This window comes from Panthera tigris, chromosome B4 (assembly GCF_018350195.1).
Source record: "Panthera tigris isolate Pti1 chromosome B4, P.tigris_Pti1_mat1.1, whole genome shotgun sequence".
In the NCBI taxonomy this organism is placed as follows: domain Eukaryota; kingdom Metazoa; phylum Chordata; class Mammalia; order Carnivora; family Felidae; genus Panthera; species Panthera tigris.
In genome coordinates this window covers 103,243,448-103,263,146 of record NC_056666.1, presented here as the reverse complement: position 1 = coordinate 103,263,146, position 19,699 = coordinate 103,243,448, and the positions used below count along the sequence as shown (strand labels likewise).

Here is a 19,699-nt window from a genome sequence, read left to right as displayed (position 1 = left end):
ATCAAATGCTTTTAAGTACCTACTATGCATTTTGGTTCGCATTAGACAGAACAAAAACCAAATGTATTAACCTTACATATTTCAAATGATCAGAATCATTTCTCACCATTGTATCCCGGAACACTTTTTCCTGCTTGTCCTGGAGGAGGGGTTTTAGAATTACCTAATCCGATGCATGAGGCTGTAATTGGGGATCCAGTCTCTGGAGAAATAAATATTATTTATCATTTAATATTTCAACTTGAAATCATGATGTTTCCTCAGTGTATGCATTTCTCTCTGCCCCCCACCCCACCGTTTCTCAACAAATTTAACTGCATGAGGAATAAATAGTGCAAGTGTATTATTTAAAAATGAAAAAAAATATATTAGCAATCTATACCAGATCAACATTTTTAAAACTTAAGGATACAAACTGAGAATAACATATATTGTAATGCTTCTTCTAAAGAAAAGAAAGGCCTCTCGAATGTCCTTGGTTATGAATCAAAAGGCATGAAAAATGGAGAATTACGTGACTGAGAATTAAAAAAAAAATTTTAACATTTATTCATTTTTGAGAGACAGAGAGAGACAGAGTGTGAGTCAGGGAGGGGCAGAGAGAGAGGGAGACACAGAATCTGAAGCAGACTCCAAGCTCTGAGCTGTCAGCACAGAGCCCAACAGCACAGGGCTTGAACTCACGAACCGCAAGATCATGACCTGAGCTGAAGTCAGACACGTAACTGACTGAGCCACCCAGGCTCCCCATGACTGAGAATTTTACAACACACGTTAAACACTAAAAGATCCCTAGTAAAGATGCCTTCACTTAATTCACCTAGTTATTTTACTATGGTAATAACAGCTACTTGTGAAATATTTTCTGTTATTTATGGATTAATCTCTAAAATTAGTAATCCAAAATTTTGGGGGAATATATGAACAATATCAACGCGAATTTTTTAAGAACTACCCCTGCTTACAGACATTGCATCTGAACTTGAACTTAACAATGCTTTGTCAAACTGCTCTCAGCCTGCTGTTCCAAAAGTCTGGCAGCCAGGTGTATAAGAAGGAAGGAAGAAAGGAACAGAGGGAGGAAGGACATTACTGTATGCTGATGATTTCATCAAGAGCAGACACTTAGCCACCGTTAACCTGCATCAATTAACAAAAATGATAGATTAGTTTTCTCTATCTCAAGTTGCTAACCGAATAACAGCAGCTATTATATGATATCCATAAGTTCTGAAAATAATTATTTTTATGGACAAATGCATTTGTTATTATTGGTAAACACGAGTTTGGGGTTAAGAGCATCTTTTAAATATGAGGCATGTGTGTTGGAGGAGCTGGATAAGAGTACTGACAGTGAAAAGTTCTGGAACTACTGGCTTAATATTATACACAGAAACATACACGTACATATCCCCAAAGGATTAATTGTCAAACCAATTGGGTCCAGGGGAATCCAAAATATTAAAAAACAACTATCTTCCTAAGGACTCAGAATGTCTTCTTTCCACTATGGTTTCTATCATAATTTTTCATACATTTATATCACTTTAGCATGGTGGGAGGAATTTATTACTGTTCTTTACTTTCCAGAGTAGCTCAGTTTATTATTCACATTTTATGGATGGTGGCTCGGCTGGCATCAATAACAGAAGATGGACCCTCGAACATTAAAACACAGTTCCTAAGTCACAGTCCAGTGCTTAAGATGCTAAGCCATATGGTCACTGCTGAGGAGAAGCAGCAAGTAACCAGAGCAGACGTTTCTGATGTTTAACAAAAAATTCTCAAGTACTTTCATACTATGAAAAAAAAAAAGCAAAACCGGGCAGGCATTTTATGCAATGGCATTCCATCAGTCATGCAATACCCCTGTCCTTTCTTCCTATGGTGCACGCGAAGCAGGGAAGGAAGCCCCCTTTTTGGAAAGGTTAGCAACATTTTCCCCTCTGCCTTTTTAAAAATGTCTCAGTACTGACCTCAGCTGTCCTCCATAACTGACAGAGACAAGAACAGCGTGATGACAAGAAGCAACCCTGTCGAGTGAGGCGCTTAAAGGAAGGTATACAGACAGAGTGAGGTGACAACAGGGGCAGAAGCTACTAGGACGCATGAGGAAGGGAGAGGTCCCCTTTATGGCGCCTCTGTTCCCTCTCCCACCCCAAGGCGGGGGAGGGGGAAAGCAGCTGCTAAAGTACGTCTTCTATGTTAAAAGTGTGTCTCATCAAGTTTAGTTTATCACTAGAGGCACTCCAATCATTTCAAGTTCAAACTCTCTACATTTCTAAACGCCATAAAGCCTCTTAGCAACTTGTCAAGAGATGGCCTCAGAACCTACAAATGAACCTTCCAATGACTTCAGGACCTGCTGTCTCAGAGAAGCAAACAGAAACCACAACAACAAAGCTCTAACTGCACTCTGCTTCATCTCGTCTCCATGCGGACTCTCATGAAAGATCCCGGCCCTCTGCCCTTCTTATACCACCGGGAGAGAGGGGATGGGGGCTAGAGGAAGCGAGAATAAAACCTAGTCTTAAAGAAAGACACAAGAACGAGTTAGTGAAGCACGGTCAGTATGTCCTGCCTAAGTAAGTTGACACTATGCATACTTCCTGAGATTCTTAAGCATCTTTGTATAGTGACTACATATTTATAATCTTGTCAACCTTCCGCTGTTTTGTTATAACCAATGACTGTTAAGTTAAATGAACAGGCTGTTGTTCTATAAGATTACTTTGACTCACTTTTAAGGGCAATGAAAAGGATTATCCATTCAGGTACTTAAAGTAGATACTGTAGGTTTATACTTGAAACATTAGTAATTTGAGTGCCTTGTTGATTTTATTTTGATATTCATTTGGGGGTTTGGGAAAAGAACTGTTGGTAGTGACATGTAAAAGATACATTCAGATGAAATGACAGTTTCCAGGATTCTCCACACAGGGAGCCATAGTTAGGACCAAAGTGGAATAAGAAAGGCCATAATGGTCGCTATAGAAACTTTGGTTGTCTCTCTGTATACCTCTGAACGTCCTGAGACCCAAAGAATGTACCGATCCACCTGCATGGCAAGCACACTCGTGTGCTCACACGTTCATGCACACAGACTGTGTCGCCACCCTGGCTCTCAGGCTTGTCCAGGTGCAAAGTAGGCTTCTGGTTGGGGAAAGCCCTCAGGCACACTGCCGCCCTGACCCAAACTTCTAAGGACTCCCAAAGCCCCATTGCGAAGATGTTCTTAAAACATCTGCTTCACACTGCCCAGGCTATAATTAACTGGCTAGCAGTTATCTAAGAAGACAGGAAATCCGGACGTCACACTGAGACCGAGAAATGGCTGCATTTAAACCAACCAGAACATTCTTCTGAGGAAAAGAATTGGATGCTTCATTTGGAGAAATCTTCCCAAAGATACCTAATCTTAGAAAGAGACACCCAGGAAGAAGGTGGCAGAGAGCTGAAGGCTGTGAAGAAGACGTTAGATTGGTACATTTATATTCATACTGCATTAACAGCTAATGCAGACACTTCACTTTTTTTTTTTTTTATTTTTTAGTATCTTTACTGCCTCTCCACCTTATTGCATTGGTGCCTCTCCACCTTATTGCATTGCTATTACTTAGAGGATTTTTCCCTAAAACCTCTAACTCTAAAGAAAAATAATGAGAACATACATTTTTTTTCAAATATGAATTATGCTGTGTTATGCTAAATGTTTTTTGTTTATGTTATTGCATTTAATCCAACTACGCAGGGAGATAGAAAAAAAAGGGATATTCTTTTTACAAATGAAAAATACTAAGGACTGACCTAGAAAATTGAAACCATTTTTCCTGGTTGCATAGTTCTTACAGAAAAGGATCAGAATGAAATAGAAAAGCATACCACTTGTGAGGTTCTTAAGTAGAATATGAAGGGCTGAAATCACCTGGACTGTGTCTCAGAGGAAGAAAAATCCTTGCAACAGACAGTGAGCCCAGTCTCTCAGATTTGTAAATGGAAGTAATGGTGGGACATAGCACTTATCAGCAAATATTTATTGAGCAGCTACTATGTGCTAGGTGCTGTCATCAGAACTGGGGCTAGAACAATGAACAAAAGTGACCACAATTCCTATTGTCGTGGAGCTCACATTCTAGACGGAAAGACAAACAATAAAAACACACATAAAACATATGACATGTTAAGGAGTCATAAGCACTAAGAAAATTTTTGAAAGCATAGACGGGGTGTGTGATGTGATGGGGAAGAATTGCGATTTTAGATTGGGTGGCCAGAAAAGACTTCTCTGAGAAGGTAACATTTAAGTGAAGGCTTGAAACGAGTGAGGACCTGTGTCACATGACATCTAAGGACAAAGAATCCAGGAGGAAGGAAACACAAGGGCAAAGGTCCTGAGGTAAGCTTATTTGTAGAGTGTTTGAGGAATGGTTAGTCAGCTAGTGTTACTGAAGCAGAATAAAGGAGGAAAGTGTTAACAGGGAATAAGCTCAGATAGGTAGTGAGGAGACAGATCATTTAAAAGTTCTTTGAAGTCCTCGTAAGACCTCAAGCTTTAGTTCTGAGTGATGTTGCATGCTAATGAGGGCTTTTGAACAAAAAGTAATGAATCACAACAATGCAAATAAAATTTATGTAAATATCTGCACAACATTCAGTTCTATGGCCAAGTTTATTTTATTTGGGGTTTTGAGAGAGCTGTATGTGAGAAAATGCATGGACAGACAGACGTTGCATTAGAATTGTTGGTTCAGACACAGAGATTTCTGTGTCTTCCCGAACACTCAGGAACCAATTCACATGAAAATGCCCTAGACTAGTTGAAAGGCGAGGGTCCAGTCAGGTGATGCAGGGAAGACAACTGCCCACATCAACCAAAAATAATCACTTTTGTTATATAAGTGTTAGTGTGTATATAGATCAGCACAACATTTCTGAAAGGCACTTTGGCAACTATAAAAACCCTTAAAAATGCACATACTCTTTAACCCAGTGGTTCCACGTTAAGGAATATATACAAGGAAATGTTTGTAGATGTTCACAAATATTAAGCATCAAGGATATTTATCACAGTATTGTTTATATTGATGTTTAGAAGACTGTCCACAAATAGAGATCAGACCATATTAAGAATCAATGCAAAGCTACTCAAACATCATAGAATAATGTCTGATAGGAAATAATTTTTACAAAGTATTATTTAGAAAATCTATAAAAGAGAATGCATAATATGATTCTTTTATGTAATATGCACTGAGCAAAATTATATATCTTGGCAAGATACACATTAAAATATTGACAAGTTATTTCTGAATGGTGAGCGAAGGGGAAATTATGTTGATCAATTCAGAAGGCTATATCTACAATTTTGAAATGTACTCACTATGGAGAGTAGATTGGCGGCAATTTGTTGGAGCCTCATCTTATTGAAAGGTGGGACCTATGTCCTCTCGATTTGAGTCTCAGCTACTTTTTGATGGCTCTAATAGAAAAGAGTAGAAGTGACTCTTTGTTTCCAGGCACAGGCCTTAAGAATTTTAGATCATTATCTCTGGAACCTCTGAGCTGCCATGTAAAATGGCCCATTATTCTGAATCCTGCAGGCTAAAAATGCCACTTGCAGGCATTCCCATCAAAAGTCTTGACTGACTCCAACCTTGTGGCCATTCCCAGGCATGAGAGTGAAGCCATCTTGGACCCACCAGACCAGCCTATTCACCACCAAATACTGTCTGAGTTGTCTCAATCAAGAGTACATGGAGTGTGGGGCCCCTGGTTGGCTCAGTCAGTTAAGCATCCATCCTTGGTTTCAGCTCAGGTCAAGTTATGGTCTCATTGTCTGTAGGTTTGAGCCCTGCACTGGGCTCTGTGCAGGCAGTGCGGAGCCTGCGTAAGATTCTCTTCCCTTCCTCCAGTCGTGTGCAGTTGCCCTCTCTCGCTCACAAAATAAGTAAATAAACTTTATTTAAAAAAAAAAAAGAGTACAGAGTACATGCAGTGTAAAACCTCTAGTTGATCGCTGCCCATACTCCTCATCCATAAAACCATAATATATGGTTGTTATTTTAAGCTACTAGGTTTTGGAGTAGCTTGGTTTTGTTTGTTTGTTTGTTAATACAGCAATAGACACTTGGAACACTGGCCACTAAAAATATTATAAAATCTTCCAAAAAAGAATCAGTGCAATTCTCAAAAAAGAATTGTGCACATAATTATATGAAAACACTCTCTTCAAATCAGGTTCTTCCTGAGTGCTTGAGAATCATTTGAATCAGCAGAACCAAACACAGTCTAGTCCCTGACATTTTATGTTCAGGAATTGTTTGCTGACTAGTAAATACATATTTCTTCCATGGGTTTAGGCTCCGGTTCCCATTATTAAGGTCAGGGTTCTTAAAAAAATAAATAGCAGATCGCAGAATAATGCAATCCCAAAATGAAATGGGGAGCGGGAGAAATAGAGGACTCAGAAGAGAAAAAGCTGTATGTTATCATTATAATTCTGTTCCAACATTTTCTTATCCCAAGAATGATATTAAAAGGTCAGGCCTCCAATACATATTTATGGAATTCTCTCTGAAAGGCATTTCTTTTAATGGGAAGGCAGTGTTAAGGGTGGAAAGACATGCCAAACAGAAATAGCAGCATGTTCAAAGGTTGAGAAGTTAGACCATCAAGGGACTGACAGCAAGACATTCAGCAGAGCAAAGCTCAGGGGTGTAGGGTGGACAAGAGAAACAACAAGAGACAAAGTCAGAGAGATGAGCAGAGGCAGATCAAAAAGTGCCTTTTGTGCCAGGGTAAGAAATTTAGATATCATTCCAGGAAAAATGGGAGGCAGAGCGGGTTTTAGCAGAAGTGATTTGCTCAGAATTGCATTTTACAAAAATCTCTTCAGTTGCAAACTGGAGCACTAAACTGGGGATCCCAATCCAGAGCAGAAGTCATTTAGATGTTGGTGGTTTGATGAGGGGTGAGCAGCTGTGGAAGATGAGATCAAATCTGAGTTACACTCAGAATCAGAGGGTCTTGGTGATTGTTTGAGTGTGGAGAAAGTGCAAGAGGGAGAGGTCCAGACAACCCCAGGGTTTTGGCTCATAAATGAAAGGCAATGCAGAAAGAAGAGTAGATGTGAGTGAGGGTTAAGAGGAAGAACACAGTGGCAGGTTCACAAAGCCCATCTCTGTCAATAAGAGCTCCCGCTGCATCTGAAAATCTGCCATTCTGTGCACACTGTGGTTCTAGAAGCACTACATTTAAGCAATATGGATTTAGAAGTTGGTGGCCCATGCAGAGAGCTGAAGTCCTGGAAATCAATCAATTCAGCAGCCTGGTACCGCTGAGTCATATTAATCACAGCATCATCATGGGCATAAAAGCAATTTGTAAAGAAACCATTCTCTCCAATTCTGAATCTATGCAGTGTGCTATAAATAACTTGAATGGTGGCAGCAGAGGGGAAGCAGAACAGTGAGATGTATACCGGTGAAAGAAAATCAATTGAATCTTTGTGTTCACGAGATGGTACGATTACAGTTTAAAATACTTAATTCAAAGCAGCCTAACTTTTTGTACTGGAAGCAGACCATTAATTTGAGTTGTGGTCTTATCCTTCTCCCTTACCAGCCCCTTACTGCCTCTAACTGTGGAGAAACTCATAAATTACCTGCAGTTAAGTTAGATAAGAAACGCTGAATTAATGAAGGCATACGATAAGACCTAGGAAGGGAGGACTGTGGACAAAACAGAGCAATGAGAGTTCCCGTTTTAATCTTAACCAGCAAGTTGACTCCGGGAAATTAAACTCCTATGATTACTTTTTCTCATGTACAAACTGAACTCTTACGTTCCAAGTTCTCTTGAGTCTGGATTATCTACAGGCCAGGAGGCGAAAGATGGCCTTTATATTCATGAAAGGTGATTCAAAGAAAGGGAAGGAAAAAGGAAAATATTTATTGAGAGTTCCTGTAGGTCAGAAACTCTGCTGCATTGTTTGTACATATTTCACTTCACTTCAAGCTTCCTACAAGCCCGTGAGATAAAGTGCCCGCAGAAGATCAAGGCCTTGCCTATAGCTGCAGAGTGAGTGTTGCACCAGGATTGAAAAGCAGTCCTGTTAGGAGTCAGCATCACTTTTCACTACCTACACTGCTTTTCCAAGGAGAACAGTCACCTGTGGTTTCTAAAATTAGAACTGACAGTACAAGAGGAACTGGGAACTATTTTGGGGGGGGGAGAGGGTCAATGGGTCCACGATGTAGGGGTTTATAAGCAACAGGGGGAAAATCAAATTTCCAGACAGTAAGGTTTGTCAAGGAAGGGTTTAGGAACTCTTTTTTCTTGTAGAGATCAACAAAACCATAACATATTTTTGCCTTTCAAGAGTGGATTAAATGTGATTCTTGCCCAAGGTAGGAGGATTAGAGTGGATGACATTTCAAAAGCCAAACCAACTTTATATCATTCGTTGATTTTACAGTGTTTAGTCTCTTGTGAAAACATTACCACTAATACAATAATGAGTACAAACAAATATTCTAAAAAGCAATTATACATATCCAAACTACTTCACGTAATCATATTTGGAAAAAAAAAAAGAAACGATGTTCTTTCTACATGATCATAATATAAAGATGACAACGTCTGATTCAAAGGGTGGTATTTGACTTGGAAGATTCATTTTCAGATGGATTAACAATTTGTAAACAGTTACTCACTTTCAGAAAGAAAAGCCTTGTGAAGCCTGCCTTACATTTGACAAGAGATTATTCCTTCCACAAATCAAATTCATGTAGCTTACCTCTAAGCCCCTGCTTCTCAAATTATCAGTAAAAATTACCTACCTTAAACTAATGAAGATTGCTCTAAATGAAAAAAAAAATCCTGTTGCCAGGCAACAAAGATGGCATCAGGACTTTTTTCCTCTCTCACCAGATGGATAGTGTCAGCATCGCTAGCTGAACATTGCTGAGAAGCCACTGAATCCATAAAACTGTTTTTTCCCCAATCACAACTTCTCATGCTAAACTATGTAAAAATTCTTCCCCATGAATGAAAAAAAGAGATGAATTTATTTTTGACTGTGACATTGAAAAAAAAAGTGCAGCAGACAGTAGTAATCCATTCACATAACTAAAGACTCTGCATTCTACTATTTGAAAGTAGCATACGGTATATCCTGGACAGCCCCATTCATGGGGCAAAGGCATTGTCAGTCCAGTGCAGTTCAATCCAGTGAACTGGGTTCCACAGTGTGTATTTCAAGAGTTTAGTGCAATCCTGTGTCTTTGAAAACACAGGCCTGTACTTTAATGAAGCCATAGCACCTGAATTTGATGGACTCAGACATTAAGCAAAACCCAAAAGCAAGGAATAACAAAGAGTCCAAAAGTGAACCTAGGAAGGCGGCATTTGGTTGTACACAGGTATCTCACTCTGAGATCTGCAGCCATGGGAAGTTTTGCTAGTAGCTCTTGGCACCCAAACTATAGAAAGTATGTTTCAAATAAAGATAGAATCTTCAAGGTAAGTCACCAAGAAGATGCTTTCCTCACCGTCATCTCAGCCATGTAGGGCCTCTTATGCCTGAGTCCTAGAAAAGCATTTTGCAATAAAATATACAGGATTTTACGTGAGGCACAAGTTAAGTACATTTAAGTTAGAAGAAAGTCATAAATTTTTCACACAGTTGTACATTTATTTTTAAAAAGGCAGAAATAGGGGAGCCTGGGTGGTTCAGTAGGTTGAGCATCAGACTTTGGCTCAGATCATGATCTCGCAGTTCAATGAGCTCCAGCCCTGCAATGGACTCTGTGCTGTCAGCACGGAGCCAGCTTCAGATACTCTGTCCCCCTCTCTCTGCTCCTCCCCTGCTTACACTCTTACTTTCAAACAGTAAATAAAACATTTTAAAAAGGCAGAAATAACAAGAGTCATAAAGCTTCCAACGTTGAATTCCAAAGATGAAGAAAAGTCCCTACTGTAGAGTAAATTTAGGGCTCCAGACTGACGGATTGGAATCTCTCAGCAAAAAGTGTACCAACTTACTTATAAAAGCAGAATGTCTGAGAAAGCAGGGGTAATAAGGGAGAGGATGACCCAAAACAGCAAGTGGCTTCCACTTTGATACCCTACCTATCAAATCCTCAAATGTTGGCTGTTTCACAATTAGTCTACCTAGAAGGAATGAGACAGTACTACATTTGAAATGTACCATTTTCCACAGAGGTCTCTGCTTAGGAGAATTGTTACTAAACTGTAATTACTTATTCCATTTTGTACTTTTGATTTTTGTAAAGAAAATGTTTTGCTGTCTTTAAAAAAATACTTGGGCTGGGGCACCTGGGTGGCTCAGTCGGTTGAGCGTCCGACTTCGGCTCAGGTCATGATCTCACGGTTTGAGGGTTCGAGCCCTGCATCAGGCTCTGTGCTGACCACTTACCCAGCCTGGAGCCTACTTTGGATTCTGTGTCTCCTCTCTCTGCCCCTCCCCCACTCACGCTTTGTCTCACTCTGTTTCTCAAAAAAATAAATATAAAAAAAATTTTTTTAAATACCTGGGCTAAAGGATCTTGTCGAGATAAACCTAAGACTAGGGACTGAATTGGGTCAGCCTAACTAATTTTTGTGGTTAAAACTGTGGTTGAGTTGTCTGTTCTTAGGAAGTATATCCTACTACACTGTGCGAAAAAAAAGGATTATTGTGTCATGTGGCCTTGACATATCTTAACAAGGTAGTAGTATTGGGAGGGTGTGCTTTTAAGATCAATGATTTTGATTTAAGAACTGGCATGATCGAAGTTTGCTGAAGGCTTTGAATCCACTTTAACAGAATTCAAAATTATCAGATTCCTTCTCAAAGGAGGAAGATTTAGTCTATGTAGAGAACATAGTGACTTCAGAACTGGCAACTGCAATTGAAACTGCAGCAGTTCAATCAAACAGAGAGAGAAACACTGTGATTACTCTGAGACATAAGAACTCAGCAAAGATGGCTCAAGGCAGATAAAGTAAGATCAATAACTTAATTGTCCCCAATGTCTCAATCTGTTAGGTGGCTACTGTTTTCTCATTGAAATCCCTCCTTAGGGTTTCTCAAATACTATGAAGAATCTTATTCCCTCATTAAAGTGACAGAAGCAAAACAAGTAAACAAACAACAAAATCACCCAGTGCCGCTCAAGTTGGTAGCTATTACATCATCACTACTTCATCACTACTTGGGTACTTGAAATACTTTCAATGTAAGCTCTGTATCTTCTGATGGGAATCACACAGACAATATTCTGACAGCAGATAGAAAGAATCACGGATTCCTTTCATCTCAACCCTTTACCTACCAAGGTGTTCTTTATTAAAGCCTTTGTGGAACTTGGGTATTCTAACCTCACAGTCGTTGTCTTTAATTAACTGACTGGTAGCATGTGAAAAAATAGGGTTTCTACTTAACTAACATTAAAAAGTGGGATGCCAAGCTGTTTTGTTACAATCACTTCTAAACCAGTATCATGTCTTACAGTAAATGGAAAGGAAAAGAAGGGAAAGGAAAGGAAAGGAAAGGAAAGGAAAGGAAAGGAAAGGAAAGGAAAGGAAAGGAAAGCAAAGGAAAGCAAAGGAAAGCAAAGGAGAGCAAAGGAGAGCAAAGGAAAAGGAAGGAAGAAAACCTCTAAAAAGAATAAGGTCTACTGTGTTTTGGGTTCTAGTAGTTAGTCTCTGAAATTTAAGGAATGTTTTTTTTTTTTTTTTTTTTTGTATTTGGCCATTCACTCATAAGGAAAATGATTCCTTTATAGTTATCTTCAGACAGGGGCACCTGGGTGTCTCAGTAGGTTGAGCATCCGACTTTGGCTCAGGTCATGATCTCACAGTCCGTGAGTTCGAGCCCCTGCGTCGGGCTCTGTGCTGACAGCTCAGAGTCTGGAGCCTGCTTCAGTTTCTGTGTCTCCCCCTCACTCTGCCCCTGCCCTGCTCATGCTCTCTCTCTCTCTCTCTCTCAAAAATAAATAAACATACAAAAAAGATATTTATAGTTATCTTTAGTCAGAAACACAACAACAACAACTTCCTGCAAAGGACACCATGCACTGCACAGTGCTTTCCAAAATTGTGCTTTGTATCTGATTTTTGGAAAAGCTAAAAATGATTAATAACAGTAGGGTGTTTTATCTGGTGATGTATACCTGAGGATAATGAAGTTTTGGCTGTTTATTTATTTTTGCCCATGAATTACCATATCTTAATGGGACGATTATCTATTCTCTTAATCTCTTTTTGTTTTGTTAAATTTTTAAATGTTATTTATTTATTTATTTATTTAGAAAGAAAGAAAGAAAGAAAGAAAGAAAGAAAGAAAGAAAGAACGAACAAATGAGCGGGAGGGGCAGAGAGAGACAGAGAGGGAGAGAGAGAGAATCCCAAGCATGGGGCTCAATCTCACAACCATGAGATCATGACCTGGGCCGAAATCAAGAGTTGGACACTTAACTGACTGAGCCACCCAGGTGCCCTTAATTTCCCCTGTTTAAACTATAATTGTAGCACCTCTGTTTCTCTTTCTCTATGTATAACAGAAAATGAAAGATTCAGTCAATTATGCAGATATTTTCAATCATTTTAGGGATAAGTTATGGTGAAGATAAAAAATCTGAATGAATGACAACAATTTGTCTTTTATTCAGATTTATGAATCAAAGATATACAACTCTCCTATCTAAATTTAGCAAGACAAATTTTCTTCATGAAAGCATTAAGTGTTTACATTAGCACAATCCAAAACAAGGGCTTAATATTTCAGTCATGTTGAATAATGATGTTTTTATTTAAATGCTCCTGCAAGGAGTTGATTGGTTCTCAAATTTTCCACAGATTAGTTCTCAGTTTAGAACCTTATATATTATTTAAATCAAATATTAAAGAGTGTTGATATCAAGGGGCCAAAAGAGAATGACAGTCCCCAGAAATCTGTTGTTGCTAATACAAATTTCACTAACGTAACAAAAACAACATGGTAATGAAATGGATTGACTGCAGAATGCCTTCTTATAACTCAAGTCACAGAAATTAATCAATTTTTATTCATACATTTTAGTTACTTACCATATCCCTAATTAATTCTAAATCATACATCACAGTTTCTAAGCAGCCATTTGTACACATATATTAATGTAATCAGAGAGCAAATTCATAAATTATACATTGTATGGAAGGCTCATAAAAGTGTACGATTATATAAAAAAATCAATTTCTAAGTCAATAACAAGAAAAAAGATCTTGTAGAAAATCTGAAATTTGAAATGAAAAGTATTTCTTTGGCCAAAGCTTAACATGCCTTCAAATGCTATCAGGTTTTCACATGGCCACTCTTGTGGACATGACTCCATCCATTTAATATGTAAATAGTAGGAAATTCATGACTGTGCCAAACACATTGAATTTTCCTTTCTCTTTCCTAAGAGTTAATAATAACCCACAAAGTACTTGCCTTTTTCTCCCTGGTGAGTTAACATTAATTTGATATCACTTTAAGAAAGGTCTGTGGGGAATGCCTGGGTGGCTTAGTTGATTGAGCATCTCGACTCTTGATTTCGGCTCAGGTCATGTGGGGACTGAGCCCCACATCAGGCTCTGCTGCTGAGCATGGAGCCTGCTTAAGAATCTCTCTCTCTCTCTCTCTCTCTCTCTCTCTCTCTCCCTCTGCCCCTCTCCCCCACTCATACTCCTTCTCTCTCTCTCTCTCTCTCAAAAAAAGCTGCAAATATTAAACCTGAGTATCACTTTGCAGTTACTTGCCACATCATACAACTTTGAAAGTAATGAATTGATTCCTTCTATGCAACTGAATAAAAATCCGAAGGAAATTTTGTTAGTAGCTGACATCTGCATCACCTAGGATGAACTTCTCTTATAAGGTACAAAACTCCCTACCTGACTGGCTACCTATCCACCTCTCCACATGTATGTATTTCTGTACTTTAATTGGACACATCAAATTCTGTAAAATCAGATGGGAGGGGATAGAATCAGTCATTATTAGTAGAAATCCACTATGGTTTCCACAGTACTGAGCAGCCCTTCAAACCTGATTAAAATGATGGCACACTGACATAATGTTGCTATTAATTTTCTCTAAACAAGACATTAAAGAAAAAATTGAAAATTCACATGAAACTCAGTGCCCACCAGGGAACTCCTATGTGTGTTTTTCAGGTGTCAGTAAGCTTTTCGTAAGCCTGGATGCACTAACTACATACATCTGCACAAGCTATTATATATAAAGATATTAACAAGAAAAAAAGAATCATAATTTTATTTATTAATATGCTGATTTCCTTCAGTAGGCTTTGGCATAGTCACCTATAGTGGGAGAAAAACAATATTTTTCTGCAAGCACTTGCATGAGGTCACTGTGTTGGAAACAACCCCTCATATTGACCAGGAAAAGGAAAGGAAAATCATCTTAAAGTTGATAAGATATTTTCCTCTTCCTACCTAGGAGAGTAACAGTTAGAATTTTCCTGGTGAATAAGGGGATGCATCAATCCTATAAATACTCTTCCTTGCAGAAACAATAAGTCTTCACTTGTTTTTGTATATTTCTACATATGGCACTGCTCTTTCTCTGAATTCAGTCTTATCATTTTTTATTTCCTAAATAGTTACAAATCTGAATTTAGGTAAGAAGTTTTTCCCTTAGCAAATAAAACTAGAGAGAATAGAAACTCTTTCTGATTTTCACTGTATTTAAGGAAAATGTATTCCACTCTGATCATTCATTTTATATTTTGTATTACCAAAGATATGGAAAACATGTTTTTCCAAAGAGCAATATCCAAGAAGATAATATAAAAAGTATCATTTATCAGAATCAAAGAGTTCTAAAATATCAAACAATGAACTTCAGTTTTAGTCACTCACTTGATTTTCTAGACACTTATTATTTTTAAAATCAGGCTTAATCTTTGCAAAGAAAATATATTTAAAAATTGTTTTCATTCAAATTTGATACTCTGCCCCAGTTACTCAGAAGATAAAAATTCTGAAAATATTAATCTAAAAGGGTTGATGTAATTTGTTAAACTAAGTAGAACTGAACTAAAATATTTACATACAGGGGTGCCTGGGTGACTCAGTCGGTTAAGTGTCTGACTTGATTTCAGCTGAGGTCATGATCTCATGGTTCGTGGGTCAAGCCCCGAGTTGACAATGCAGAACATGCTTGGGATTCTCCATCTCCCTCTCTCTCTACCCCTCCCTCACTCACACTCTCTCTTTCTCAAAAATAAATAAACTTTTAAAAATTGCTTTAAAATATGTACATAAAAAGGCCACAAGGTTCTCATAGCTCAGTTACTTTTTGTGAGTCAAATGCAAAACCCAACAAAACCTCTGTACTCAGTGAAGGGGAAAACAGGTTCCAGTTAATTTCCTTACTTTCACATATATACACAAATATCCCTAAAAAGAAGCAGCATAGGGGCGCCTGGGTGGCTGAGTCAGTGAAGTGTCAACTCTTGAGTTCAGTCAGCTCAGATCATGATCTCACGCAGTTTGTGAGTTTGAGCCCCATGATGGGCTCTGTGCTGACAGCACATAGCCTGATTGGGATTCTCTGTCTCCTTCTCTCTCTGTCCTTCTCCCACTCGTTCTCTCTCACTCTCTCTCAAATAGATAAATAAATAAACTTAAAAAAAAAGAAAGCAGCAGAAAGGTTTTTTTCTTTTTTTAAATTGTATTAAATTTCATGTTACATCCGCTTAATATGACAATTTGTTTCCCAGGGATCACTTAGTGGGAGGAAAATAGAGAATAAACAAAATAAGTAAGTAAATAGATTACACATATAATGATAAATGTTTTGGAGAAAGATACATTTAATTTTATAGAACACAAGAAGGGAGCCAGAGAACCACAGAAAATCTTATGAGAGAAACACTGCTTTAAGAAAAGTACTCTGGGAACACTGTGCCAGCGCTACAGCAAAGCAGAGGGAACAGAGATGAGTGATGAGGACAATTTAAATCGGGGCAGATGATAATGCAGCTGCCACAGCTCAAAGGCAATGGGAGCGCTGAGGTGGTATGAATCCAACAGACACTTCAAAGGAAAATCTGAGATTTAGTCACTTATTGGATACAGGCAAAACAAAGAGGAGGAGAAGCAAGCAAGATCTTCAATACTCTATACCTAGAGACCAGGAAAATGGCGTCATTGATATCGTTTACAGAGACATTTTCAACAAAAGGATAACCAAAGAATTGCTTATTTCTACTGAAGCCAGAACCACCTAAGTCCTGAGTTTATGCTTGACGGTAATAGCTCAGGGTCTCCTCCAATCCTTGCAGTGTTTTCGAACACTTCTGCAATATTTCTGTACATGTTTGGAAAATGCTCACCAGTTTGCCACCAGTGGTCTAGGACAGGTACTCTGAAGACCTTTTTGGACCATTCCAGGGTCTCCACATCACATCGTTCTCCAGCCACAAACAACGTTTTGAACCTGAATATAAGAGGGAGCATGAATTCAAATTACTCCTTGAAAATAAATCTAAATAATTTCATCCTCATTCTTTAAAACATTCTAGAATCCAACCACATTAATTCCATCAAGGAAAACAACCGTATTATCACTATATCATATTATAGAATGGTGAGAAGGATTATTTGTTTTGACCCAAATGTAGCCAAATGGGCATCACAACATTGAAGAAAGGTGCTTCCAAAGAATTTACAACTACAGCTTCTCTTTACAACTACAACTACATTCTTCCAAAGAATTTACAACTACAGTTTGGAGAAGAGCAATTGAGTTGATCTTTGTACTGCATCTGTCATATTCATCTAATGATCAAAGATGAAAACCTTTTTCCTCCTTGACATTATGTCTGCTAATTTTAGCCCCATGTTTGATTGCTGTATTCTATTTAAGTCTATACACAAAAATATACTCTTGAATATCAGCTAAGCAACAAACAAGCTCATAAATATGATGTGCTTGTTCACTTTGGTGAGTTCCTTTGATAAAAATTACTCTGATTTCAAATACATATTTACCCTATTCCAAGGACATACATAGGAAAAACAGGTTATTTAAAAGTAAATACCATTGTGACCTTTCTGGTCAAAAAGACTCTTATCAAAAGGAATGCAAGGTTATTAAAGAGAGCACTATGCCACAGAATAGAAAGGATGAAATAGATAAATGGAATTGGGTTGACACTTTTGGTGGTTCATTAAAAGAATGATTGTTTTTCTTTTATTCTCAATGTTTCCATGGTCTATCAAAAAAAATGTATGTATGAAGAGTTAATTCATTGTCATCAAGGTAAAAATCAATCAAATAAATAAAAACCTGCCTACCCATTCTAAACAATATAATAGTAGCCACAGGAGATTTCTTACAGTTCCCTTATCATCTCATGAAGATTCATGGAGATGCAGATACTCCCACACCTATGCTCCAACAATATACATTTCCCCTCTTGGTTATAAGCATATACATCATTTTATACTTATTTGTTTCTTGTCTATTTCCCACAGTGGACCGTGAGCTCCTTAAGAGCATTTATCTTCATGACGTCAATACCCATAAAGGAATATCTGGGACTTTTAGGTCCTTGAACGTTTCTAGAAGCTCAGGAAGATGAAGTAGAGAGGTGGGGTATAGGTAAAACTTATGTCAGCTTGACTCATTCTTCTAAGTAAAAGAGGAAGCATGCTGTTTTGTTACAGCATGGAAATAGACAATAGGAAAGTGACTTGAAGAGAGAAAATTTCTGGCAATTTTAGGAAATTTTTAATGAATAACATAAAAGCAAAAGAAGTGAAGAGCAGCCACTTGGCTTTCTTTCATTGATTCAATTAGTAGGTCTAGGAGGCCAAGTGGAGACAACACAAACTGGGTGTAGTACAGAAATAACGGGTGGCAAGTCACGCTAAAATTGCTGTCTGGCAAATCTAGAGCAGGTGTGAGAAATAGGGAAGCAAAGTAGGAATAATCATGATGGAGAAAGATATCAGGAAAAATAATATAAAGACAGAGAGATGTAATTTCAAATGTCAGATCACCCATTACTAGTCTTTGTTAAGAAACCATTTAAATAATGTGGATCAATCATTGTGGTGAGTCACCTCTCAAAGTATGCAAGGCTGCTAGGTGATAATTTAAATCTTTAAGAGCACTCAAGGGAAACAGAGAAAAGGGATAAAAGTAGGAAAGCAAAAAGGGAGAATAATAAGAGACAGAGACTAGAAAAGAATAAATTAGACTTTTTGACTATATATATTATGTATATATATATGTGTATATATATACATATATATATTATATATATTTACATAATATATATGTATGTTTGCAACCTGAGATAAAATTTAGATAATTAAATGTATATTCATTATAACATGCTTAACATTAAAATGTGGACACCAAATATGACCTCATCTGGCAAAACAGATATAGCACAATAAAACAAATACTAAAACATTAAATTATTAAAACTAGGTTAAAATATTTAAAAAAAAGAATAGGGGCGCCTGGGTGGCTCAGTCGGTTAAGTGTCCGACTTCAGCTCAGGTCACGATCTCGCGGTCCGTGAGTTCGAGCCCCGCGTCGGGCTCTGGGCTGATGGCTCAGAGCCTGGAGCCTGCTTCCGATTCTGTGTCTCCCTCTCTCCCTGCCCCTCCCCCATTCATGCTCTGTCTCTCTCTGTCTCAAAAATAAATAAACGTTAAAAAAAAATTTAAAAACAAGATTAGTGTAAAGTTTTAAAGTTTAAAATGAAGTCAATACATTTGTGTTTTTAGATGCCAGGTAAAAACAAGACAAAAATTTAAATATAAAGGCCCATATTGTTGATAATCCTATGACTCAAAAATGTGAACTTATTTTAATTACATTTTCTTTAAACAGATTCCTAATATTTTAGAAAAAGTCTGTGATTACAACCATTATGCACATAGATAATTTGTATTAAAATTTATAAATGATATGTTTGGGTGATCCCAACAGTTTAGGCAAAGAACAATAAAAAGGAAGTGTTTTACAGATATCAGAGGCCATATTTCCATCATCTATCAAGTCACAGATTACTCCAAAGAGCTCTAGATTGTTCAGATGGTCAGGTGTTCAGTTTATATGTGAAACTGCAGATCTAGAATTATATATATTTTTGAAAACATGGGGTAAAATATTGTCAATTAAAAATATTAACACATAATACAAAATAATTTTTGGCTAATTAAAGGGCAACCGACATCTTGATATCACCAGCATTTTTGCAAGTTTTAATTTATTTTTTTGGCTTTTTTCCCCAGTCAAGTAAATTACAATTAACCTAATTAATTGGTTATAATGATAAAGTATTAACTAGTATTGAGTTTTTATCTGATGACAAATTTCCACATTATGTATTTTAAAGCTTAGTATTTATTATTGTGGTTTTGCAGTACAATTCTATCACTTATTTTTCTTAGAAGTTAATTACATTTTTATCATTATGGTAGCAATATTCATGCTGGCACTAATAAGCCATATATAAAGATGAAATTCCATAATGAGTAGTAAAGGTGACATCTGGCTTTTCTGCATGTCAGTCTCTTCCATTTCCAAAAAAGTCATTTATTATTTACTAAAACAGAGGAAAAATTGCAAGATGATTGGTGATTTAGAAAAATGTTAAAGTAGTATAGATTAATTCCTTTCCCT

General features: G+C 37.5%; 1 protein-coding gene across 1 annotated transcript in view; it reads right to left on the bottom strand.

The window, feature by feature from the left end:
* ACSS3 (acyl-CoA synthetase short chain family member 3) overlaps positions 1-19,699 on the bottom strand; it is a 155,520-nt gene that overhangs the window by 32,835 nt on the left and 102,986 nt on the right. The window contains exons 9-10 of the mRNA XM_007088761.2: positions 16,389-16,492; positions 107-202 (exon numbers count right to left, since the gene is read on the bottom strand). Coding sequence (XP_007088823.2) covers positions 107-202; positions 16,389-16,492 — 200 coding nt within the window. The remainder of the gene's footprint in view (positions 1-106; positions 203-16,388; positions 16,493-19,699) is intronic.